This window comes from Ursus maritimus, unplaced genomic scaffold, assembly GCF_017311325.1.
Source record: "Ursus maritimus isolate PB19 unplaced genomic scaffold, ASM1731132v1 scaffold_4, whole genome shotgun sequence".
In the NCBI taxonomy this organism is placed as follows: domain Eukaryota; kingdom Metazoa; phylum Chordata; class Mammalia; order Carnivora; family Ursidae; genus Ursus; species Ursus maritimus.
Window position 1 is genome coordinate 64,487,952 of NW_024426552.1, and position 25,511 is coordinate 64,513,462.

The window sequence follows — 25,511 nt, forward strand, 5'->3', positions numbered from 1 at the left end:
ATGGGTATGGCGTGGTGTCTCATTGTGGTTTTAATTTGTATTTTCCTAAGGATAATAATATTACATAGAACATCTTTTCATGTGCTCATTAGCCATCTTTATGTTTTCCTTTTTGTGAAATCTCTATTCATATCTTGTCTATTTTTAAAAATTTTGTTGTCCTATTGAGTTGTAAGATTTCTTTATAGATTATGATTAGAAGTATTTTTATCAAGGATTTGTGAATATATTCTCTAAGTTTTTGATTTGTATTTCTATTTCCCTAATGGTGTCTTTTGAAGTGCAAAACTTAAATTTTGATGAAGTCCAATTTATAATTTTTTTCTTTTAAGGATTATGCTATTGGTGTCATATCTAAGAACTCTTTACTTAATCCAAGGACACAAAGGTTTTCTTCTATCTTTTTCTCTAAACGTTTTACAGTTTTAACTCTTACATTTAGACTATTATCCATTTTGAGTTAATTATTTGCATATGTATGATGGGTCTAAATCCATCTTTTTACATGTGGCTATCCAAATGACCTAGCATCATTTGTAGAAAAGACAATCCTTCCCTCACTGAATTGTCTAAACAGCTTTGTAAGAAATCGGTTTACCATAAATTTAAAGATTTATTTCTGGACTCTCAATTCTGTTCCACTGATCAATATGTCTATACTATGCCAGTACCACACTCTCTTAACTACTATAGCTTTATAGTACATTTTAAAATTGGAAGGTATAAGTCCTCCAATTTTGTCTTTCAAGATTGTTTTTACTATGCTGGGAACCAGGCTTATGTATCTGGACCAACTCCCCCTTGTTCATGGTGTATAATTATTTTTATGTATTAAAATATCTGGTAATATTCTGTTAAGGAATTTTGCATCTAAGTTCAGGAGGGTTGTTTGTTCATTGTTTTCTTTTTTTGTAATGACTTTTGCCATGGCTTTGCACTGTCTTCCTTAAATGAGCAGGGAGTATTTCTTCCTCTTCTATTTTCTGGAAGAGATTGTGTAAAGTTAGTGTTAATTATACTTTTAAAGTTTTGCTAGAATTCTCCAGTGAGACTATCTGGGTCTGGAGATGTCATTTCAGAGAGCTTTTCTATAATCTGATTTCTAAATTTCTAAAATCCGATCTCCTAAGGTGGCAGCGCTTGTGGTGACTGAGTGGAGCCCAGTGACAGGAAGTTGGTGTTGGTATTAGGAGACCCGCATATTCCATATTAGTTTGTCAGCTAAAAAACCTGCTGGTGCCAGGAAAGATTCAGCACATTCTCTGTACTGGAAACCTTTGCACCAAAGACAGTTATGACTATCTCAAGACGCTGGCCTGTGATATTCATATTGTAAGAGGAGACTTTGATGAGAATCTGAATTATCTAGAACAGAAAGTTGTAACTGCTGGGCAGTTCAAAATCGGTTTGATCCATGGGCATCAAGTTATTCCATGGGAGATACGGCCAGCTTAGCCCTGTTCCAGAAGCAGTTTGATGTGGACATTCTTCTTATCTCATACACACAAATTTAAAGCATTTGAGCATTAAAAAATTTTACATTAACCCAGTTAATGGGAGCATTATAATGCCTTGGAAACAAACATTATCCCTTCATTTGTGTTGACAGATACTGAGACTTCTATGGTTGTCACTTATCTGTATCAGTAAACTGGACACAATGTGAAAGTAGCACAAATTGAATATAAAAAATCTTAAAGCCAAAAAAATCCAATTTCCCTAATGGTTATAGAACTTTTGGGATGATCTATTTCATCTTAGTTGAATTTTGGCTGTTTGTGGTTCTCAGGGAATTATTTCATTTCTTCTAAGCCACTATACTTATGAGCATAAAGTTATATGTAGTACTCTTTTATTATTTATTTATTTATAATTACTGCTTAATAACTATATGATAATTATTTATGTTTATTATTTATTTTATACTTTTTATTTACTTTATACTAGCTGCAGTATCTGAAATGATATTTCCTATTTCATCCTGATATTAATGATATGTATTCTGTTTTTGTCAGTCTTAATGGAGGTTTATCAATTTTATTGATATTTTTGAAGAACAAACTTCCTATTTCTTGAGTTTTTTAGTAATGTTTTCTATTTCCAGTTTTATTTTCTGTTCTTATATTAGTTCATCCTTTCCATTTACTTTGGGTTTGTTTTGCTCCTTTTTCTAGCTTATTGAATTAAGAACATAGGTTACAGAAATGACACCTTTCCTCATTTTAAATGTAAACATTTAGTGCTATAAATTTCCCTCTCAGTACTGATTTAGCTGGATCCTACATATTTTGATATGTTGTTTTCATTTTTATTTAATTTATTTAATTATTTCATTTTTTATATTCCCGTTGAGAGTTCCTTTTTGCCTGTAATTATTTAGAAGTGTGTTTGCTTAGTTTCTAAGTATTTCAAGAGTTTCCTGTTTTCTTTGTTATAGATTTCTAGTTTGATTCCATTAGAGTCAGAGTACACATTCTGTATGATTTCAATTCTTTTACATTTGTCTAGGTTTTGTTTATGGTATGTTTTATGTTTTGTTTTTTCTATTTAGTGAATGTCCCAAAGGCAATTGAGAAAAATGTATTCTGTTCTTGTTGGGTGGTCTGTTTTATATATGTTAGTTAGATCCTGCTGATTGATTGTGTTGTTCAGATCTGTATCCTCAAGACTATGCCTAGTAGTTCTATTGGTTACTGGAAGAGAGGGGTATTGAAGTTCCCAACCCTAACCAGAGATCATTCTCTTTCTCATTTCAGCTTTATCAGTTATGCTTCATGTATTTGAGGCTCTGTGGTTTAGTTTGCAGACATTTAGCATAATATATCTTCTGGGCAGATTGATCCTTTTATCACTATATGATGTCTCTTTTCTCTGATAATTTCCCTTGCTTTGAAGTCTACTTTATAAGATATTAATGTTGCCACTTCTGCTCTTCTTATTAGTGTGTATGTAGTATACCTTTTCCCTCCCTTTTATTTTCAACCTGTGTCTGAATTTGAAATCAGTGCTCCAAGTGAATTGCTTACATGTAGGATATAGTTGTTTTTTTTTTTAATCTGCCAATCCCAGTGTTTTGATTGGCGTATTTAGACCATTTACATTTAAGCTAACTATCTATATGTGACCACTTTAGTATTTTATTATTTATTTTCTATTTGTTTCCTCTGCTATTTGTTGCTCCTTTTCCTCTTTCTTGCCTTTTTGCAGGTTACCTGAATGCGCTTTAGGATTCCATCTTGATTTATTTATAGACATTTTATCATGGTTTGCCTATGGACTCCGGGAAACAAACTGAGGGTTTCAGAGGGAAGGGGGGGTGGAGGGATGGGCTAGGCCAGTGATGGGTATTAAGGAGGGCATGTATTGCATGGTGCACTGGATGTTATATGCAAACAATGAATCATGGAAACTACATCAAAAACTAATGATGTACTGTATGGTGACTAACATAACATAATAAAATAAAAGTTTTAAAAGAGCACCTTTTTAAATTTTTTAAATTTTTTTTCATTTTATTTACTTATTTTTATTTAAATTCGATTAGCCAACATGTAGTACATACTTAGTTTCAGATGTAGTGTTCAGTAATTTATCAGTTGCGTATAACACCCAGTGCTCATCACGTCATGTACCCTCCTTAGAGCCCATCACCCAGTTACCCCATCCCCTCACCCACCTCCCCTCCAGCAACCCTTAGTTTATTTTTTTAAAAGAGCACCTTTTTTTAAAGAAACTTTATTTTTTATTGTTATGTTCAGTTAGCCAACATATAGCACATCATTAGTTTTTGATATAGTGTTCAATGGTTTATTAGTTGCGTATAACACCCAGTGTTCATCACAACATGTGCCCTCCTTAATACCCATCACTCCCCTCCCTTCTGTAACCCTCAGTTTGTTTCCTGGAGTCCAGAGTCTCTCATGGTTTGTCTCCCTCTCTGATTTCTTCCCATTCAGTTTTCCCTCCTTTCCCCTACGGTCCTCCATGCTATTCCTTATGTTCCACATATAATTGAAACCATATGATAATTGTCTTTCTCTGCTTGACTTATTTCACTTAATATAATCCCCTCCATCCTTTCTGATGGCTGAGTAATACTTTTGAGTTTGTCTCTCTCTACAATTTTCACAGGGGTTTCTGTGGGTGCTACTTAAAATGATGTACTGCTATCAACATTTACCACTTCAGATAAAGTTTAGAAACTTCACTTCCATTTAGGTGTCTTTACCTTTCCCACCTTTAAATATCATTGTTTTGAGTATTAGTATTATATTTTTTGTTTCAATCATCAAATATGATTTATAAAACTCATAAGGAAAAGAATTGTCTATTGTATGGACTCAGATTTCTGTTCTTTCTATGTTTCTTCTTGATTCCTGATGCTGTAAGTTTCCTTCTTTTATCATTTCCTTTCTGTGTGAATAACTTCAGTCTTTTCAGGGTAGGTCTGCCAGTCACAGAATCTTAACTTTCATTCATCTATGAACGTCTTTATTTTCCCTTCATTCCTGAAAAACAGCTTTTCCAGATAGAGAATTATGGTTAACAGTTCTTTTCTTTCATCACTTAAAAAACACTTTGCCATTTCCTTCTTTGTGGTTTTACATAAGAAATCCACTTAAATTGGTGTTTCCCTGCAGAGAATGCCTTGTTTCTCTCTGGCTACTTTCAGGAGTTTTGTTCTTTTTTAAAACTTTAATTATGATCTATCTTGCCATGGATCCTTTAGGTTTATCCTGTTTGTGTTCATTCAGCTTTTAGGTTCATTCAATCTCTAGGTTGGTGTCTTTCATCAAATACAGGCAGTTCCCAGCCATTATTTCCTCAAATACTCATTCACCCCCACTTTTCTCCTCTACTTTCTGGCACGCCAATGATATATTTTGTTATAGTCTCACAGGTCCTTGAGACTCTGTTCATTTTTTCCTGTTTACTTCTTATTGTTCAAATTGAGTGAATTCTATTGTTCTGTCCTCATGTTCACTGATTCTATCCTCTTATTTCTACTCCACTGTTGAGCCCATCCCATGAGTTTTTAATTTCTGTTGTGTTTTTCAGTTTTATAATTTCCTTTTCTTTTTTGCATAACTTCTATTTCTTTTTTGAAATTTTCTATTTTTTAAGATGATTTGTTATTGATTGTTATAGTATTTTTATAATGACTGCCTTCAAATTCTTATCAGATAATTCCAACATCTGATTCATATCAGGTTGGCATCAGGTGATTTTGTCTTTCATTCAAGTGATTTTCTTGGTTCTTGGTTTGTATTCTGATCATTTTGTCTATTATGTTAGGATACTCTGGGTTCTATTTTAATGTTTTATTTTACAGGAAGTTCTTCTATTAGGTTCAATATACAAGTTTTAGCCTACTTTTGCAGGCCATAAGGCCAATGGCAATTTAATTTTCAGAAACTTTGTGATGTTATGTTGGCCTACGTGATGTATTTGGTGCTGATGGGGCTCACTCTGGTCTCTGTCGGTGGTGCCTGAGGGGATAGAAGGAATTTCCTCTGGCTGGGTTGCCAGATATCTCTTGGTGAGGGAGGGGTGTGTAGAAATCTTTCTCTTGGTGCCCCCCCCCCCCCCCACCCCCCCTCGTGGGGGGGCCCAGGAGGAGAGTCTCAGTTTCATGGAGACAAAGTGATTTCCAGGCCCAAGCTGCTAGCTGTGACAGGTCTTTCTCCTGGTTCCCTAGTCAGCCCTACTATCTCATCAGGGAATGAGAGTCTCTGGCCCTTGGGAACGAAGAGCTTTCTCAGCTGGGTTACATGCTTTACCTGAGTCTCTCTTACTGGTTCTTCCTACTCACCACAGTATCTCTCCATGGAAGAGTCTCTGGCCCAGCAGGGAAGGAGCATACTTCCCCTGGTTATTTATTTTTGGCAGGGCCTTAGTCGGTCCCCATTGCCTGAGGTTGTCAAAGGGACTCCCATGAAATCCAGGGGGAAGAATGAGCTAGTAGCTTCTCTTGCGAGGTGGGAAGTTGGAAAATGCCAGTTCTGGGTGGCTCTCTCTCTCTTTTTTTTTTTTTTTTTTTTTTGGTTGGGGGATTCAAGATACCCTGCCTCTGTGTTATTCCTCATGCTCTGGGTTCCCAAATCACCTTGCTTTCTACTTAGCATCCTTTAGAATTCTCCTTTGCCTGTTTCTTGCGCCATTTCCAGGGCTTATAAAGTTATGCTTAGCGGGAAGGAGCAAGGAAAAGGTCTATGCCATCTTGTCCAGACCAGAGGACTCTCACCTAGTGATTTTTATGTCTTCTTTATCTGTTAAAATTTTTTATTTTTGTTTCCGTTTTGCTATTTTAGACCCAGTTGCATTATAGACATCAAAAATCTGAAAGAAATATTTGCCTGATGCATGCATTTAACCTATTTTCTCCAGATGTACTTAATGAGGCTGGGGGAACAAAATGAATGTGTCAACACAACAGGATCTAAACTGAGCTTAAGGCCATATACATAAAGATACTGTTGAGGACCACACACACACCCCTCCGTTCAGACCATCTCCTTCCAATCTGCTCAAGGAGCATTTCTACATCAAGCACAAATGGATTCGTGAAAACACCAAAGGGACTAGGAAAATGGGAGGGTGTGGTAGAGCTAACTATAGAGAGAGCATAGCCCTCTCGTCCTGGGGTTCTCTGAGTGGCCAAACCTACCTGGATGCTTCTGCTTGGGAAATCTCAACTCTGCAAGGCTGAGTGGTGCCAGGAGAAAGGTGACTTCAAACTATCCAAATTGGGGCTCTTCTCTGAGTTTTAGTAGGGAAGAAAACTCAGTTCAATCAAGTACACCAAAGTAAATATTTATTTGGGACAGAATCCTTAGGCCAGTACATTTTCTTTCTAATTTATTTATATGCTGTGTTGTTCCCAAGAAGCATTTAAACTGATTTTAATTGGATACATAATATATAAGGATATATAAATTAAATGTAGGCAAAAAAAAAAGAGCAAGAAGAAAACAAGGGGCAGGAATAAATTTGGTGCAAAACTGCTTCTTAGTGATTTTCTACACTTGCATAAATAGCCCACGAGAGAGCACATTGCTGGAGTATTTCCTGTGCCATCTCTGACTCAACCCTCGGGAGCACTCAGGACTGGGCGAGAGTGCAGCAAGATGGACTCCTAAAATGGACGTATGCTATAGAGACAAAGTTCCCACAGAAATTTCCGTATTCAATAAATTTCCTGCACCTGAAACATGTTCGGTTTCTTCTTAAAGATTCCTGAGTTCTCACTTTGAGACTGGCCATAGTTTTGAGCTGTGTGACCTAGCAGAAGACTCAGGCTACTAAGTTCCTGAGGGATCACGTACCAGTTAGGGTCTATTCCAAGTCGGATACTCTGTGCAGAGTGTGAGCCAAGGCTAACACTATGGTCATCAATTCCTCAAACTCTTGTTTTTAATATTTTTCTATTTTCTTCTCAGAATCTAAGCCAAAACTGTTAGATAGGGACTTGCAGTATGCCTCCCAAGTCAGCTGGAAATCTGGGTGATGCTGATGACATGTGGGAGCTGAGAAGTAGCCACAGAAGTAGTGCTGTGCCTGGTGACTAAATGACCACACTCCTTCCACTACGGGAGCTGGCTCTCTCCTGGGGAACAGAACACAAAAGAATCCAGTCAGCTGGGATCTATTGTCTATGCATACAACATACAAGGTGCACTTGATTCTGGTACAAATTCTAGGTGAGTAGTGGATGCTGGGACAGCATAACTGAATCTAGAAAATACTTCTTGATTCCTCATGAAGCCAGTCTCTTCCCCAGGCTTAGGTTACTCTTCTTTCATACCTCCCTGGAGCCTCCCTCAACTACCTTTAATGTTTAAAAATTTCTTACAGTCTCATTCACTTTGCCTCCTGCTGATTTTAACACCTTCAAGTCTCCCTTAGACTGAAATAAAGTACCCTGTCCATTTATCAGCCGATGCATCTCCCTACCACTTGTTCATGAAGACATGGCCCAGTTCTTCTTTTCTTATTCATATTCTCCTGAACTGTTCCTTCTCAGCCCTTTTCTAAAAAGTTGAGCTTCATACATTGGTATTTCTCTCAAGTTATTTTTCAAAGATCATTAGCTACCTCTTTCTGACCAAACTCAGTGACTTTTCTTCAGAAGTTAGTACACTTGATCTTTTGACTTTTTCAACTTATTCTATCAGGGCAAGGTCTACATTTCTGATATTTCTCTAACTATGTATTGTAGGGGATCATCTCTATCTAAGTTTTGAATATCTACAGCTGTAGTCCATGAATGTGACCTTTAATATCCTATTTGAAGTGGCAAAACAAGATATCTGTCCCAAAACATACTATTAAATGCATGTGTATATACATTCATGTTACTGTAAAAAAAAGTTGTGTTTCCATTTTATCAGGAAAGTGAGTTTATTATTTTTTTAAATAATTATTAATTATGTTATAGGAAAGTGAGTTTTAGGGGGCGTGGCTTCTAATCAAAATGCTATGGGATGAATATTCTCTGATACAAGGGAAAGCAATGAAAGGGGACGAAAGGAACTTGTGCAAGGCTTGCTGAAGAAAAACCCAGACATGATCAAGGAATAGGCATTGTATTAAAAGTAGAGGATTAAGAATACTGAGCAAAAAAAAAATTTTTTTTATTAACTTGAGTCAAGAAAAATGAAAAAAAATCTTGGATTCTCTACTGCAAGTTTGAGTTTAACTTGGAGAGGAAGGAATGCAGTTTTCTCTTGTATTAGAACAGGTGGGTGCAGGCCAAGTTTGCAACAAACCAGAAATGCCTTGGGAAGCTCTTTCTCGTAGGGCAAGATTGGGAAGAAAGATATTCAGTTTGAAGGAGGCCAGAAGCACAGGGGTAACCCAGTCTGAAACCACAGGAGTTTAAAAATTGACATTACAGTTTCTTACATTTCTGAGACTGTGGCCTTTGATGGAGTGAAAAAACAAAAGAAAACAAAACCACCAGACCTGAGGTCAGGTCTCTGCTGGAATCCTGATTCTGTAGTCAAATGGGAGATTCCTCAACATAACTCCCATTTTCTCATGTGCACTGTGCAGAGAATAGTTCTTACCTATTTTGGATGGAAGCCCTTGTTCCTCGGTATCTACTTGTTAAACATTATTCTTAAGACAGAAGGTTCGATGAAAGCCAAAAGGTTTTTTAATTAATGCATACAGCTCTGAATATTTAACAAAGTATTTTTAATAAATATTTCATAAAAAGTTATGGCAAAGCTGTAACTGCTGAAAGCTTGATTTAAGAAAATAGTGATACATTTATTAACTCAAGGAGCAAACAGAAACTTTATTATACATAATCAAAGATTGCCATCTGGTGGCCCAATTGTATTATGATCTCTGACGCTAGCTCCAAGCTCTGAAGACTTCAGAGATTAGCAAAGTGCGCGGGAAGCGCCCAGCCCCACCGAGGAGAGCAGCAGAGTAAGACTTTGGCCCTGGAGACTTTTGCTTCACTGAAGGCATTCAAAATTCAAACTATAAACAAAACACTGTGCCCTTCAAACGAACCAACTGTCTAAAGCCAGCCATGGCCCTGGGCCTGTAGTCACTCAGAATATGAGTAGACAGTTGAACATGATAAAGTAACTAACTCTGTGGGAGATAAGCTCAGAGAAATCCAAAACAATGAAGGCTTTCAAAATGATCTTGAGCGAAATCTTTGCGTCTCATGAGCAACTTTACAACAGAAAACTTGGTTTGCTTGTGGTAGAATTAGTAGTGTGTAAACCTTAATGATAAAGGAAGCTGTAATACTTGCAGAAAATGAGGAAGAAACAAAGTTACCAGGAAGAAATATAGCAGGAAAACATCATTGCCCCAAACGATTCTTGCTTCTTACGAATGAGGCCGAAAGTTACTGAAAGGGTGCAGGCTTGAGTCAGAGGGCTATCCGTGCTCAAACTCTGGCTTCACTGTCTACTGGCTGTGTGACTTCAAGCATGACACCCAGTCTCACTGAGCCTCACGTGTTGTTGCAAAGATTAAATAAATAAGGTTTGGAAAACGCTTATCCCAATGTCTGGAACATAACTGGTGTTCCTTTTACCCTTCTCTCTCCTACAGGAAACCACATAATTTCACTTAAAGAGAAGAAAACGAAGAAGAACTTCAAAGATAGGGTTTGGATTTGGGGCCAAAACCTGCCTTTCAAGTTCTTTTTTTTTTTTTTTTTTTTTCCTGTTAAAATGAAGATAAGAGACAGTTTAGTCACTCTATGACTAAAATAGCAGCAGTTGTCCTGGCTTTAACTGGTTCCAGGTGTCCTTTCAGAATGTAATTTTCCTATTGGTGACATGGAAGAAAGAGTTGTATCCACTATAAAATGAAGATAACAGTACAAACCTCACAGGGTGTTGTGAGGGTTAAATGGAATATGGCATCAATGTGCATAGTTAGGTACCACTTAGTAAGGATACTACTACGTTTCATGGTCTTTGCGTCTTTCCTGGGACGTCTGTGAGAACTGCCATTATTTTAGAACTGCCTGCAGGCCTTTGCTACCTTCCTCATGAATTACTCTCTCACCAAGGCTCTTTTCTAGAAAGGCTAGCACTACAGCTCCCGTAAGGTGCCTGCTTCTTTGCACACTCCATGCATGTGATTGCTTTTTAAACAAATCACAGCAGAACTTGCATTTCCAAATATCTTTGGAAGTGTATGGGAGACTAAAATTCTTCTACAATATTCTCTACTCTGGGAACTTCCCTCAAAGCCTACTACATATCCCTTTATCTCAAAGGAAGCAAAACAGAAAAGGATTTTGGTCACATAGAGAAATCGATTTTCATTTAAGTTGACTCTGAAGACAGTTCATGAATATTTTTGAGCCATGGCAGCATAACTTTGCAAAATGACATTAAGGGAATACCATCGTTTCAGTATATCAACTTTAAAATGATTTTTTAAGTCACATCCTTAAAAAAATTTGAGGCCTATAAGGCCATGATCCCTCTTTGTGCGCCTTTTAGGCTCGTAAGCTATGACTGGCACCCATTGGTGCCTTGCCTGTTCCAGAACCCTAAAGTTTGACCCATATTTGGGATATGAGGTGTTTGTTTTTGTTTTAAAACAGTGTAAGGATTCTTTGGGGGGGGGAGGGGCGCCTGGGTGGCTCAGTGGTTGTGTCTGCCTTCGGCCTAGGGCGTGATCCCGGAGTCCTGGGATCGAGCCCCGCATCGGGCTCCCTGCTCTCCTAGAAGTCTGCTTCTTCCTCTCCCACTCCCCCTGCTTGTGTTCCCTCTCTCGCTGGCTGTCTCTCTGTCAAATAAATAAATAAAATCTTAAAAAAAAAAAAAAAAAGGATTCTTTCTGGGGGTCTCACAGGGCCTCATCCTCGAATACAGGGCCTTGCACACTGCCTTGCAGCCCCCAGAAGCGGCACAAACGTCCTGTCAGGCTGCACGGTCTAATCTGGGGTATGGAAATAGACTTGCTAAGTAAAGGCAGGCAGCTAGGACAGGAAGTAAAGCCTTAGCCACGAAACCTGCATTTAAGTCTTACTCCACTACTCACGGGCGCTCAGTTGTTCTGAGCCTCGTTTCTTCATCTGTGAAATGGGGGAACCCTGCCTCACGAGACTGTCTTGTGTCTGAGGATGAGAAGGCCCTTTTTAAGCATCGACCATCCAGCCCTCCTCCGGCTCTGCATGCACTGGGCCCCTTCTAGCTCCGACGAGAGGTCTCGCCGCGCCCACGGGGCAAGCTCAAGGAGGAGGTACCCTCACGGGTGGCATGTGGGTGGCCCGTGTCAGCTGTGGCCCAGCCCCGCTCTGCCCACGCCCGACCCTCGGCAGGATGCCCCAGGCTCACCGAGCGCCTCTCCACACTCCCTTCTCTCCGGCCATTCTTGCCTGGCCTGACGTCCAGCGAGCGGTAGCTGGGGGGCTTCTCCTCAGGCCAGTGCGAGGAGGGGGAGCTGCGGCGGCGGGGGGCTCCCCGGCTCCGAGGCTGCCTCTCCTTGTCGTCCTCCTCGGAGCTCCAGGAACTGAGGCCCGAAGGCAAGGGAGGGGAGTAGCTGCGGTGCCTGCGCCTCGGGGGCCTCCGGGCATTCTCCCGGGGGCTGGGCCTGCGCGGCCGGGCTGGGCAGCGGCTCCGGACAGGGGGGCGGTCGGGCCGCCAGCGGGCCTCACTTGATGAGGGGCCGTCACTGAGGCTGTCCCAGTCGGACCAGGGCGTGGGTGACCCGTGCGGCCTGGAGCGGTGGTGCCTTCCCCTCCTGAGCTGGTTCAGCTCCTGTCCCTCCAACGCCCAGCGCTTAGGCTCCCGGTCCTGAAGCTCCTGGTGGAAATCAGGGTAATGGGGCTGCCTTCTCCCCTCCCTCAGATCCCAGGGTCCAGGGGGAACTGGGCTGCGCCACTGCTGGCGGGAGGAGTTGCTGGTCCTCCGTGAGGACGGCAGGGCTCCGATCAGCGGGGGCAGGTGGATGATTCTGCGCTCCACAACCTCAGAGCCCAGGGAGGACAGCATGCTGCAGGCTTGGCCGGATCTGGCTTTGAGGTCAGGCGGCAGAGGCTGCGCGGGGTGGAGGTTCCGCAGCTCTTTCTCCAAATACTCTAAGACACCATTGGCGATGGGAGGGTGAGCGGCGGTCTGGGTCATTGGCATCTGTGGGAGGCTGGATCGCTGGGACAAATCTGAATAGAAACAAGGATAAGAACATGCAGAACTGCTGGCTCAAAACATGCCCCTCAGAACCAGGGCACCAAAGTGCCACATTGATCAGCTTGCGTTTTGCGTCCATCCTGTCCCCATCCTCAATCACAGATACCCACTATATTCCTCTGGAAGGCCCCGAGGCAGCCCATGCACCTACGCTTGCCCTCTGCCCTCTCCCACCCCAAATCTCTGGCAACGGTTACCTCGCGGCGGCAGCAGGTTCATTGGATAAGATGAGACCTGGGAGCTCCTGTCCGCCCCCCAGTATAGTGGTTTTTCCATCACCTGAGGGCCTAGGGCCTGAGCCTGCTTCATGTAGCGGTGGCGGGCCAGGGCTGCAGGGGAAAAAGGAGAAATGCAGACCCTCAGCCAGGACAAGCCCCACACCTCCCACTTCACTTCTCTCTACCCAGCGGCCTTGCAAAGAGGCCGGTTTCTAATCTATCTTGCATAGGAGTCAGAGTTAAGGGAGCAGTGACCAGTCGGTCATCTGGCAAGGAGCTGGCAATGCAAGCCAGGAAAGTATGCCTGTAATACCTGACTTCCAGTCTTGGAAATATTGCCTCACCCTGCCATTCCCAGGTTCACCTAAGATGCAGGTAGATACATGGATATCAGTAGGTGATGAAACCTCAGGTCCCAGGCCAACAAGGCCTTCAGTCACAGGCCAAATATAGAAGATGCAGACACCAAGGACTTCGAGGGGGCTGGGAGGCAGGGGCTGCCAGGGCAGCTCAGGGCCGCCTGCTCAGAGTGGAAAAAGGAAAGCAACAACGACACAAAGCAGGTAGATGCCAAGGTCACTGGGCAGAATTACTGGTAAAGGGAAGGAGACTGAAGAACCTTCGAGCTGGCACACCAGCCCTTGCGGGGAGGATCTGGTGGAAGGGAGGCAAGAGATGCAAAAAGCTGAAGTAGATCCCAGTGGATCCTTTCTACTCTTTTCCTTATCTCAGTAAGTGCTGGGGTTTTCCCTAAGTAGGGGGAATCTCTAAGGGGTGCCGGGAAGGCAGAGAAGGGAGAAAGGAAATACCATTTCCTTTCAGGGTAAAGAAAATCCTATAAAAAGGCAGCACAAGGAACCCATACACATGTCACTCTAGTCCCCCAGGTGCAGCCCGTGTGAAGCAAGCACACAGTCCTCTCCCCACCCCTCCCCTCCCCTCCCCTCCGCCCCTGTGAGTGCAAATTAGAAACCAAAGCTTTCAGCTGGTTTGGTTCGTGGTAACTGTCTCCCAAGGTCTCTGTCTATCCATGCGTATAGGAAAGGTACTTGTGTGTTCCAGGGCAGGAAGTGCCTGCCTCAGGCCCCGCGCTTGACACTTCCACCTCCTGCTGCGTCCTCAAGCCCTGTGGCCCCTCTAAAGCAGCCGGGCTCTGCCCGAGGCTTACTCCGGGCACAGTGCAAGCGGCAGAAGACAGGCAATCTGGCCCCTACCGCAAAGGGTCGGGGATTTGCGGAGCCCAGCAGCTGAATGGCCATCTGGACCCAGTGGCTCCGGTGTGAAACACGCTTCCAGCACAACCAGAAGTGGTTGCAGCTGAGCCCTCAGACATGCCCGGAGCCGCAGCCCTGACCTTGCATCGCAGCCCAGCCTGGAGGAAATCAGATGCAAACAGAGCGGCTCCCCCAGCTGCCACACCTTCCTGCGGACAGCACTCCAGCCCCTCCGCGCGCTCGTGCTTTCTTCGCTCTGGCTCACCGCTGCCTCCCCAGCTCCCTACACTACCCATGTGCCAGTCACTGTGCGTAAGCTAAGGAATCCTCAGAGCAGTCTCTCATTGGGAATTAGATGGAGAAGCTCGGCGCACAGAGGCTGACTTCCCAGTTCAAGGTCCCTCTCTGACGCCCAAGCCCGCGCTCCTCCTGCCAAAGCCCTGAGTCCGCAGACTCTCCTTTACTTCTGTGATGAAGCAAAACAAAACAAAACAAAACAAACCCCTCCCACAGTGGTACGGCCTTGCTCTATTTCTCTCCAACTCAGCTCCATACTTCAGAACCCACTCCACACTAGTCTCTGCCTCTAAGGCCTGGGGCATCTGACTCCATTGGGAACAACCCTACCCACTCCCCACCCCCCTAACTGAATCCTGGCCACTTCCTTCTCCTACTCCCCCAACTCCACAGTAGACAAAGGGAAAGTTGGGCTTACTCCTTGTTCCCCAAATGACTTTTTTTAACTAACAGGACCGTCTGCACAGATAACTCCCTAGAGACCCTTCCGGATCCTCCATGAGCTTTCCTGTGAAATTTTCCATACTCCAGAGATGACTGCATCCGCTCTCTTAGCTGCCACACCCTTTCCCCCAGGGGCCCGCCTTTCCCTGATGTAATGGAACTGCTGAGATGGGAGTGGAAAACAGGGCCCTGAGCTTCTCCCTGGCCTTCGCGTCCCATGGGAATGTCAGGGTTTTCTGCTGTTCGCCTAGCGGGGAATCAGGCAATAAAATAAGAGACACGGAGAAAGTAGCTAAGCCTCAAAAGACTCCTAATAAGTTATATCTGAACCTCAGTGGAGTAAAGTCTGCCTTGACCATGTTAAGGAGCGAGTTAAAAATACAGATTCCTAGATCCCACTCCCAAGCACCGTCCTTCGGTCTAGTGCAAGCTGTGTTTTCCCCCAGCTCCTGAATACTAAAGCAGGCAGCCCAACTAGAGTTGACTATTGAGGATTCTCAACAACTTTTGAGAACTATGGTCCTCAGGGTTAAGGTTCCTTAAATACAAGCTTTGAGGGTCAGACGGACTTCAGCGTGAATCCCAGCATGTACCAGCTGTGTGATTTTGAGTGAATTTCCAGAGTCTCTGGGCCCTGGCTCCTCCTCCGTGAGCTAAGGACAGAAATACCTATTTCTTAAAGTTGTGGAGGTTAAATGAAGGCTCTCACTGTCATAATACATTGTTATAATAAGTCCCTTCTTTTGCCTTCGATCCCATAGGAAACAAAAGTACACATTTGGAGACTAGACCACCAAAGGCATATTTATCTTCATTTCTGAGGAAAACGTGGGGCCTATTCTTTGAGACGTCTCTTTCGTGACAGAGCTGGCACACACCTCCCCCTCCTCCAGAGACCTGAGCCTCTCCTTCCCCGCAGCCAGCATCGTCTGCGGCGCCCAAAGCTTTCCAACTGCACTTGCCTGTAACTGCTTACCAGCCCTTACCAGCCCCTCTCCACTCTTACAGAACTCATTCTTTACCCTCTTTTGACCCATAGTCACACAGTCCTTTCACTTTTTCCCATACAACCAGTCCCCTCTAACTTGACTGGCTAGTCATTTTAGTGACATCCTTAGGCGCTTCCTAGAATCCCATGAGCTTGAACTCTTACCATTTCAGCTTTCGCTTCTGGTCCCCGTGCTGACTGCACAGCCAGACAACTGACCTCACTCGAACAGCACTCCCCAACATGGCTTCCCTTGACTGATCTCACGAGCCCACTTCCCTCCTCAAGAGCAGTTTAAACATTCCCCACTTCTCATGACTTCCCCTCCCCATGAACTCTCAGCTGATGACATCATCTTGGTTGAGGAAGAGGAACCAGCCCTGGGCATGGAATCGAGAGACCTATGTCTAGTCCACGATCTGCCACCAACAAGCTGTGTGTGATTGTGCTGAAGTCTCTCTAGCCTTACTTCCCTCAGCTGTGAGGGGGATGGGGAGGTGGGTGGCACAGATCAGAGATTCCCAGTGTGGTCTGTGGCCTACTACAAGCTATGCCTAGAGGTTCTGTGGGGAGGATGGCCAGTAACCGATCTAGGGTCCAGCTTCAATGACTTGCATCTTTGAGTTTACTGTGGGTCATTTACCAGTACTAAGTGAATTGTCAAGGGTTACTAAAATGTGGTGTCATTCTCATTTTTCTCCTCGCTGGTCCTCTATTAACTCACTGGAAAGTGGGACCAAGTTAGGGAGGTGGGCTGTGGTCAGAGAAGGTCAAGAAACACTGACGTCACTCTCAAGCTCCCTTCCGCCTCTAGAATTTTGATTTGCCAAAATTGAGACAGGTTGGTGTGAGATCTCTCAGCTTCTTCCCTTCTACTTGGACCATCCCCCACATTTTAATGACTTTCTCTCTCTCTCCAGAGGTCAGGCTGCGCTTCAGTTCCTTTCTGAAGGTAATCCTTTCTCTGTAGGCCTCATGTCACTCCCACCTGTTCCACCTGCTCAGTCTCACTTCATAAGGCTTCACTTTACTCCTTTCCTACTGGCCTTGGTTCTTTGCCTACAAATATGCTTGGGGTTATCTTATTCTAACCAACAATCATACACCCCCCTTTCCTCACCCAAGAGTTCTCCTTAACAACTTCTGCCCCGTCCATGTACTCTCCTCTTGTCCTCAGAATTCTCAGGACAGTCTGCCGTAGTGACTCACTCTGAAAGTGACCTCATTTGCTCAAGTCCAGGGATCTTTACTTGTGGCCTGCATTTCTTTATGCTACCAGTTCTTCTAAGTGACTCTAACCACTTAGGAGAAACCGCTCTCCCCCAGAACCCGTTTATCAGCTTACCGAAACAGTGGGTACATTTATCATTTGTGTTGGCCTTATCCTCAGTCCTGCCTGTTTTTAGTACCCCACGGACCTAGGGATTCTACGAAAGCATCTTGGGAGTGATTTTCGCATCACTTCCTGCATATTACAACCCAGTGACAGTGACTTCTCCACGGCATCTCTGCCAGAGGCTCTCGAGAGGTAGGGAGTCCGCAGCCCAATACTGAGTTCTCTGCTATTTTTTCTCTCTTTAAGGAGGTCATCTGGCATCTCTGCCAAGCCCACTGTAATCTCCACATAAAGGCTGTGGCAGCCTCTACTGTGTGAAATTCAGGCACTCATAAGTCAGATGAATCCGGATTCAAGACCATACTGCCACTGCTACTTACTAGCTGTGACCACTCTGACCTTCAGTCCCCTCATCTGTTAAGTGGTGATGATACAGCCTTCTAGGGTTGTGAGGATTCATATAGGGAAATATATGCAAAGGGCCTACGCATGGCAGACATCCAATAAAAGTTAGTTCTCTTTTCCTGTAAGACAACAACCCTGGAACACAGGCCTGAAACCAGACACAGGACATTGACCTTCTTGACATCGTAGATCAAGTTTTGTTTCTATCTTAAGAGGTAATTCCTTATCTCTTTTTTAAAAAAATTTCTGTTCAAATGAACCAAACTGGTAAGAGTGATAAGAGTGATTATCTCTGAGTGCTCAGATTAGTCTTTACATTTTTCTGAATTTCTCAAATTTTCTACAATGTAATACTTTACTTACATCATCAGGGGAAAAATGTTATTTTAAGAACACAAAACTCCTTCCATTTAAAGCAGTTGATCCCACTCCATCTATTTATTAAGAAAAGATTTTTATAGAATAATTTTCTACAAAAAATATTGGCATTCCACAACCAAATTTTTTAGGACACGTCATAATTCTGTTTTAAAAGGTCAAATTTCAGCCAAAAGAAAGATCACATTAAGAAGCTCTTCTTCTGCTCTCTCTCTCCTTCATCTAAACCTCCTTCCTTCATCTAAAAAGAGGTTCTCGAAGTGTGGCCCACTGTTCAGCAGCATCACATCACTTGAGAACTTTCTGGGAATACAAATTCTCAGGCCTACCCAAAAACAATTACATCAGAAACTCTGGAGGTAGAGCCAGCAGCTAAGTTTTAACAAGCCCTAGGTGATTCTTAAGTTTAAGAACCACTGCTCTAACACCTTTCTCCTCTATCTGTTCTTTTCAAGTCATCTCTAAGGGGTGGCCTCCTCTCTCACTGCTACATTCAAACCACCCACTCCGGCCACGCCGCGTCCAACCAAGGTGAGTGCTAGGAGCAAATACCAAGCACAGGCTTATCAGGGAATGAGGAGGAAATGCCGTCAGTGGGCAGAACCACTGGAAGGAGGCCTTAGACAGGCTAGGATGTAGACAGGCAGAAGTCTTCCCCCTTGGGTCTACAACTTCCTGGAGCATCATTTTCTGGGCTGAGGTCAAAGACCTCTGAGCCTGTGATGGGAGAAGGGCACAGAGGAGAACCGGGAAGGACCCAAGGTTTTGGCCTGGTGTGTGAAGCGGATCTATCTGGGACAACAGTCTGCAGAGTCACCCCATCCTCCTGCTCGTCCGTCCCCTCTCACCTGCCTCAGGGCAGCAGCAGCGGCCAGGGCAGCAGGGGCAGCGGACGTAGCAGCAGCAATACTGAGGACAGCACTGGCACCAACACACCCCGATCAGCAGGAGCAGGACGAGGGCGCCCAGAACGATGAAGATCACCGTCAGCCAGTCTGCAGGGGAGACGCCAAGAGCAAGCTAACTAAGTATGCTGGTGAATGCTTCCAGGCCTAACTTTCTAGAGGTCTAATAAATGCAGCTTTTGACCTATAGGTTACGTTCAATCAATATAGTGGAAAAAAAAAAAAAGTTTAGCTTTGGTAAGGGACCTTCAGAGGTTGGCAATCCAACAACAACCTGGGCTTGCTTGCTTCTGTTTTCTTCTGTGTGTAGAAGTGTCACAGTGATGGGGGTGCTAAAGAGAAAGCTGCAGCAGCACTTACGCAGGACAATGAGCTTCACCTCCTTATCTGGGTCTCCTGACGTGTCCCCGGGAGCCTCAATGGTGCAATAATACACTCCATGGTCCCACCACATCACTTCATTAATCACCAGATCTGCTCCTACAGAGAGGGAGGGAGGGAGGAAGTGCCAGGGGTTAAAGGAGAGGGTTTCTGACCTGGTTTCTGACCTAGGGCTTAAAGACCCAGCACTGTCCTTCCACAACCTAAGGGGGCCCCTCGTAGAGGAGAGGAAGGCCTCAAAGTCCTTTCACTGAGACCCTCCTCTTTCTCCAAACAGTACTGACCATTCATTGAGCCCTACCAGGTACCCTGAATGGCTTTTGGACATGACCTCATTTCATTCCCACCACAGCTCTCCGAGTGGGTGAAGTACACATTACATTGCCTCCCAGGGATATAACTTTCTCTCACAGTCATATAACTTTGGGTCACGGATGTGGCCATCCAGAACAAAGGCACGATTTCCTATCCTCTCTTAAAGGTGCACATGGACACGAAATTAGAGATGGCAGTCCCATCTATAATTCTTATCTTCATTATCTGTTTGTCAAAAAATATTCATTGAGGAAATGAAACAAAAATGCAAGGTCATGCACCACTGGAGCTACCTTCAACTTCTGTTTCCTTCTCTTTCTGCGTCAATCTCTATGATTTTTTCCTACCCATGATTTTCCAAACACACTACCTTTCCCAGAAACAAGCTTACCCCAGACTTGGAAGAATGGTAAAAATGCTTTGGAGGAAGTTCTCTCTCAATGTTAATGCACATTAAAAATCTGCCCCAATTTTTACTAGACACATAAAGATTTTTTTAGGGATGTCACAGTAATGAGGACATTCAGGTATGTTAATATTTTAAATAATCCAAGCACTGACTTGACACGGTCATCTCAAATGATGCACGCACCGGCAGAAAGTGTCAGAAAACAAGGGCTCCAGAAGTCAGGACAAGTACGGAGGTAGAAATAAAAACCAAGGGGAAATACTGCTTTTCCATGAGTATAAGTGAGAAGCAGAGTTTGATCCAAACATGACTGGGAGTAGACATAGTGGATAGTATTACTCAAAATAAGAAAAAAAGAAAAGTGGGGACTGTCACCCGTGGGGACTTTCATCCTTCAAAAACTGTAAAGGAGACTTGCCAGTTAAAGAGACTTTAAACTTTGGAGTCAGATGAAGGCTAATTCTGCAGGCTCTGGGAAAAACAGAACCACTTTAAGAATGTACCTAGAGACCAGAAAAGGACAGATGTTCCTTAAGGCCGAGAGTTTATGGGCTGGCTTGGGGAAATCGGAGATCGCATGTGAAAGAAGAAGACTTAAATATTACAGCCAAAGTATTATACACAAATTTGGAAGCAAATGTTAAATTGGTTCCCTTTAAGTGATCTACCTTTAAACGGTCATAGAGCATTCACTGATTTCCTCACATTGTTGCTACAGGTCCCCTGAGTGGCCTGCTTCACGTATTCTCCCTTCTTTTTCCCCTTTTAATCAGCAAATATTTATTTAACACTGCACGTGAAGCTCATTGAAACAGGTTCTGAACTCTGTGCCAATAACCCATCGTGGCAATCCTGGATTACAAGGTAGGAATGTGGGGCCCCAGCCCATCTATCCAAAAGTGCACTCAGTGATCATAACCAAAGCTCACTGCACACTTCATATTTGCCGAGTGCTTTATGCAGTCATCACACTTAATGCTGACAACTGTCCAGGAGATCGGTAGTACTACGGCAAGTCCCATTTTGTAGAAATTGAGGCTAAAAAAACTGAAGGGACTTGCCCAAGTTCACATACCCTTTAAGCGCAGAATGGGGACCCACACCCGAGTCTGACTGAAGACTGAGGGCTCTAACCACCAGTCCCTGTACTAGGCACAAAGAATGAATGTGCTTTACACATAGCTCTGAAATATCACATTTGATATTTACTTCGGTGTACGGAGACAGAGACGATTATGTCCATCTTTCAGATGAGGTAACAGAGGCCAGAGAAAATGTCTGCTACCGGCCCATGAGCTAGCAGGTGGAAGCAACAAGAGACCCAGCCAGGTCTTTAGATTCTAAGGCTAATGCTCTTTCCTCTACCAATGGGCAATGATGGTCTCCAGGTAGCCATCTACTTGGAAGCCCCTTAGACGTACAACAGGAGTGGCCAGAGGGAAACTCAGGGGCCTAGGGTTCATGCAGGCCCTGAGAGCAATTTATGGGAGGGAGCAAACAAGCCTGAGCCACACCGGGGCCATGAAAAAGCAAAAGAAACCACCCACTCCCAGACCTTTAGCCAAAGCTGTAGGACACCTTCTCATCCAGAGACCAGTTTCCAGGGGGAGTGACTTCAGATGGTGGTACAGCATTCTATGTACCTGGCATTTTCCTTAAACAAACAAATAACAACAAAAAAAGAAAGAGAGAGAGAGAGAAAGAAAGAGAGAGAGAGAAAGAGAGGAAGGAAAGAAGGAAGGAAAGAAGGAAGGAAGGAAGGAAGGAAGAAAGAAAAAGAAATAAAGAAAGAGAGAGAGAGAAAGAAAGAAAGAAAAGAAAAGAAAAGAAAAGAAAGAAAGAAAGAAAGAAAGAAAGAAAGAAAGAAAGAAAGAAAGAAAGAAAAAGAAAGAAAGAAAAAGGGAAATCCCCACTATGACTCAGCCGCCCAGGCCCGATGTCTGCACCTCTTGCCGCCCCCGGATCGCTGCCGCCTCCCCTGCACTCACGGTTCTGGATGGTGATCTTGCGTTGCCGGTAATCCACCCCCAGCACGGGCTCACTCTGCCCCCGCCTCTGAGCCACGATGCGAACCTCCCGCTGGCTGTCATTGCAGTCATTGGATGGGTCCTGGCCCAGGGACAAAGCTGCCTGGTACGCTGAGGAAAGAGGACACAGCCAAGTCACACAGCCATGGGGAATTCCCGTGAGGAAGGGTGCCCTTACTGTTGCCTGGAGCCGTGAAGCTTCTCATTTTTATCCTGAGCTCATGTGTCTACTGGGAATCTTGCTCAACCTGAACATTCTGATTCTGTGGGTCTGGAGTAAGAATCTGGGAGTCTGCATTTTTACCATTGAGCAGCAAGATCCAGACCCGTCTAAAAGGCCATCAGTTCCAAATCCTGGCTCCATGCCCCTAGCTCCCATTCCAACTACCCTTGCTTTAGTTTTGGTCACCCCAGCTTTGGCTCCCATAGGGTTCATCCACCTGCCCTTATAATACATTTGCTGGTGGCAAGTGCCCACTACCCCGGCTCTCCTCCCTTCTCACTTTATGTGAAGAGTGACCCCCCAGAAATCATGCCTTGATTCAGAGATGTGTCTTTTGGGGACATCGCCAGTGGGTGACTAAGACATTTAGGTATTGGGGTTCTTGCTATAAGACATTAGTCAGGGCTAAAAGAGGTAAAGCTGATGCCTCTCCCCTTTTTCTTCACCTTAGGAAGCTCACCTCCTTCCTACAAAGAGGGTGTCTATTGTACCCCTTAAAATTTCTACAAGCTTAATTGTCCAGGGCTGATGGTGAGGATCTGGGTTTCTCTGTTCCTTGACAGAGGCAGCTAGAAAGACCTTGGTTCCAGGGAGGACAGCTGACATGAGTGGGGCGGCTGCTACTGAGAAGCAGGACTTGGCTAAGCGTGGGGGGGGTGCGGTTTGTGCAGCACTGAGCACGTGTTCCCGGGCGGCAGTGGGCTCTCGCCCACTTGGAGAGTTTCTTCGGCCACTAGGAAAGCTGGCCACAAAAGGGAGTGTGGCGGTGGCGGGCGGGGGGAGGTTCACTCGGGGTCCTGGGGGATGTAGGGGGCTACTTGTCCACATTCCCAGGTGGGAAGGGGAATGGAGGCAGACTGCACACTCATCTCAGGGTGCCGGCACGAACCCAGAATGGGCCAGGAGGCGGGACTGGCACTGCCTTTTAAAAAACTTAATGTCTGAGCTGCCTATATTTTTTTAGAACAAGGTAGGACATAATTCTTAAAATAAAATAGTTTGTGACCTCAAATAAGTTACTTCATCTCTCTGGGTTGTTTATCTATAAAATGAGGAGACTGCATTAAGTGACCTTTGTGGCTCCCTCTCATGAGGATTTGTGATCCTAAATAATTCCAATGACCTAATAACCATGCTTCACGGAGGGATGTGGGCAGAGGGGGGAGGGACTCACATGCAGAGTAGTAGTCAAAGATGGGGTCCTTGCAGAAGGACTTGAAGCGCCATGTCACCACGACGTCCTGGAGCTGGGCGGAGGTGGTGTAGTCACATTTGAGGACGATGGAGGCAAACAGGGTGACATAGCGCTCTGTGTGCTGGACCGTCACCAGCAAGGACAGGCACCCTGCAGCCAAGAGCAGGAGACAATGCTGAAGGCAGCCCATGCCTCTGGGAGGTGACCTACTTCTGTTCAGGGGATAATAAAAGCAATGCAAATAAGCAAACACACTAGCTGACTAGTTAGGGGCCGGCAGGCAGAGGGGGAGGCAGGGACCACACAGACACGCTGGGAGAGATGGGGGAGAGAAAGAACAAGGATGACTCGCCAGGATCTCGTGATCCATCGCCGGTCTTAACACATCCAACAACAATAAGAAACTATGTTAAAAGAAGGCCGTGTATGTACTAGAGTGAGCTTGCCGATATATGTATATATCGCTTTCATGTTACTTTCTTTAAAATGTTTCCCCCACTTCCCCAGGGAAGTTCAACGGGCCTATGAAGCCAGTCAGGTCTGCCTTTAGCCTCTCTCTGCTGCCCCACCTCCCTTCCAGGCCCACCTCACACTCAGGGTGTCAGCCGCCCTGAACTTGCTTCATTCCTTCCCGTGTCAGGATCACCATGTTCTGGAGGTCGTCCCACGTGTGGGCCTCTCGGCTGGAGCCATCTCCCAGAGCACCAGCCACCACTCCATTCCCTTTACGAGGCTAATTACTATGTATGCCTTAGGTCTTCCGCCGCACCCTCACCTCCTCCAGAAGCCTTCCCTGACTGCAAATCTGGGAGAGGGGTCTCACGTGTTTTCCCAAAGTGCCTTCCCCCTCCCCAGGCAGCTCGTTTCACACGCCTTGGTGATGGCCAGCTGACTGCAGGCCCTGAGAAGGCCAGCTGACTCTGTCACTGACTCACTGCTAAAGCATGACCTGTCACCTCCTTGGCGCCCAGTAAATGTTTGTTGAACAAATAAAGGGATGTATGACCAAGAATACATTAACAGTAGAAACTGGCAGGACAGGTGGCCAACCTGAGCATGAAATAAATAAAAATGATCAGACTGTGACAAATTTTATTAAGAAAGAGTTGAAGATATTAAGAATTTTTCTTTTGTCTTTTTAGAAACTCCCTCTCCCTAGCCTCCAAAGCTACAAACATGCAGCTCCAGGTCTGCCTTGATGAGGAACCCGGTGGCACAGAGGGCATGGTCAGAGGTCCACACATAACCAACATGTTAGAATGTTCCCGTGTTCCCGTTTTGACTGAGATACTCCCACAAACAAACATTTAGCTCCTGCCCTCACCCCTTACACAGCAGCTGGGTGGGCCTGGCTCAAAGACCATGGCCACACAGTTCTGGATCCTGCCTCACGTTCGGGACACAGCCCTTGTAAGATAGTAAGCCGTGCCTTATGATGGGCACATGTACCCACTTTCCTCACATCCACAGAGAAAGAACAGGGTGCAGCTCAGGACAGGCCCTTGCCCCCAGAAATGACCCAAACTGTCTCCAGGGCTGGGCTGAAATAAGGATGGGCCTGTGACAAGCATGCTGGACAGAGGGTCTGCAGAAATGCGGGGGAGACCTGTGGACAGGGAAGAATCATGGAAGAAAGAAATATAAGCTGGACCCTAACACTCAGGTAGGATGAAGATTACACACGAAAAATAGGACGAAGGCAGAGAAACAGTTTCAAGACAGAAGGAAAGAGAGAGCAGAGTCCCTTATCAAGAAGGGGCAGCTACTTGGGGAACCTGGAGGGAACCAGCCCCTGGCTTTATGGGAAACAGAGGGATAAATAAGGCGGGGCTGGTGGTGGTGACTGGGGGTGGGGAGACCAGGTGGAGTCTAGATCTCACTGAAGCATCTATTTCTAGTTAATGGGTAATCACGGAAGACTTTTCTGTAGAGTACTAGGGCAAAAGTGGATTTTTTTAGGAAGCCTGTTGACTTCCTCATCCAGCTATAAAGATTATCATTTTGAAAATGAGCCTTGAGCAGTTTGGGGGGAAAATAGCTTCTGCCTCTACCAGCTGTAAGATTCCTGGAAATTAGTCCAATCAGAATGGAAGAGCCGG

General features: G+C 44.7%; 1 protein-coding gene and 1 pseudogene across 2 annotated transcripts; one reads left to right on the forward strand and one right to left on the reverse strand.

Annotated features, from left to right (window-relative positions):
- On the forward strand, positions 1-1,698 carry LOC103678834 (annotated as a pseudogene).
- Positions 1,699-6,010: 4,312 nt separating this feature from the next.
- ILDR1 (immunoglobulin like domain containing receptor 1) lies at positions 6,011-23,621 on the reverse strand. Of its 2 annotated transcripts, XM_040621316.1 has the most exons (7): positions 23,392-23,621; positions 21,956-22,105; positions 19,223-19,342; positions 18,806-18,952; positions 12,875-13,006; positions 11,826-12,649; positions 6,011-7,606 (listed from the first exon to the last, which is right to left on the reverse strand). In XM_040621316.1, exons 1-7 carry the CDS (start codon positions 23,600-23,602, stop codon positions 7,565-7,567), a joined length of 1,626 nt encoding a protein of 541 aa, XP_040477250.1. In that variant the 5' UTR covers positions 23,603-23,621; the 3' UTR covers positions 6,011-7,564. The 2 variants fall into 2 exon arrangements, with proteins under 2 accessions (XP_040477250.1, XP_040477251.1); XM_040621317.1 differs by lacking the exon at positions 12,875-13,006.
- Between the last annotated feature and the right edge of the window lie 1,890 nt (positions 23,622-25,511).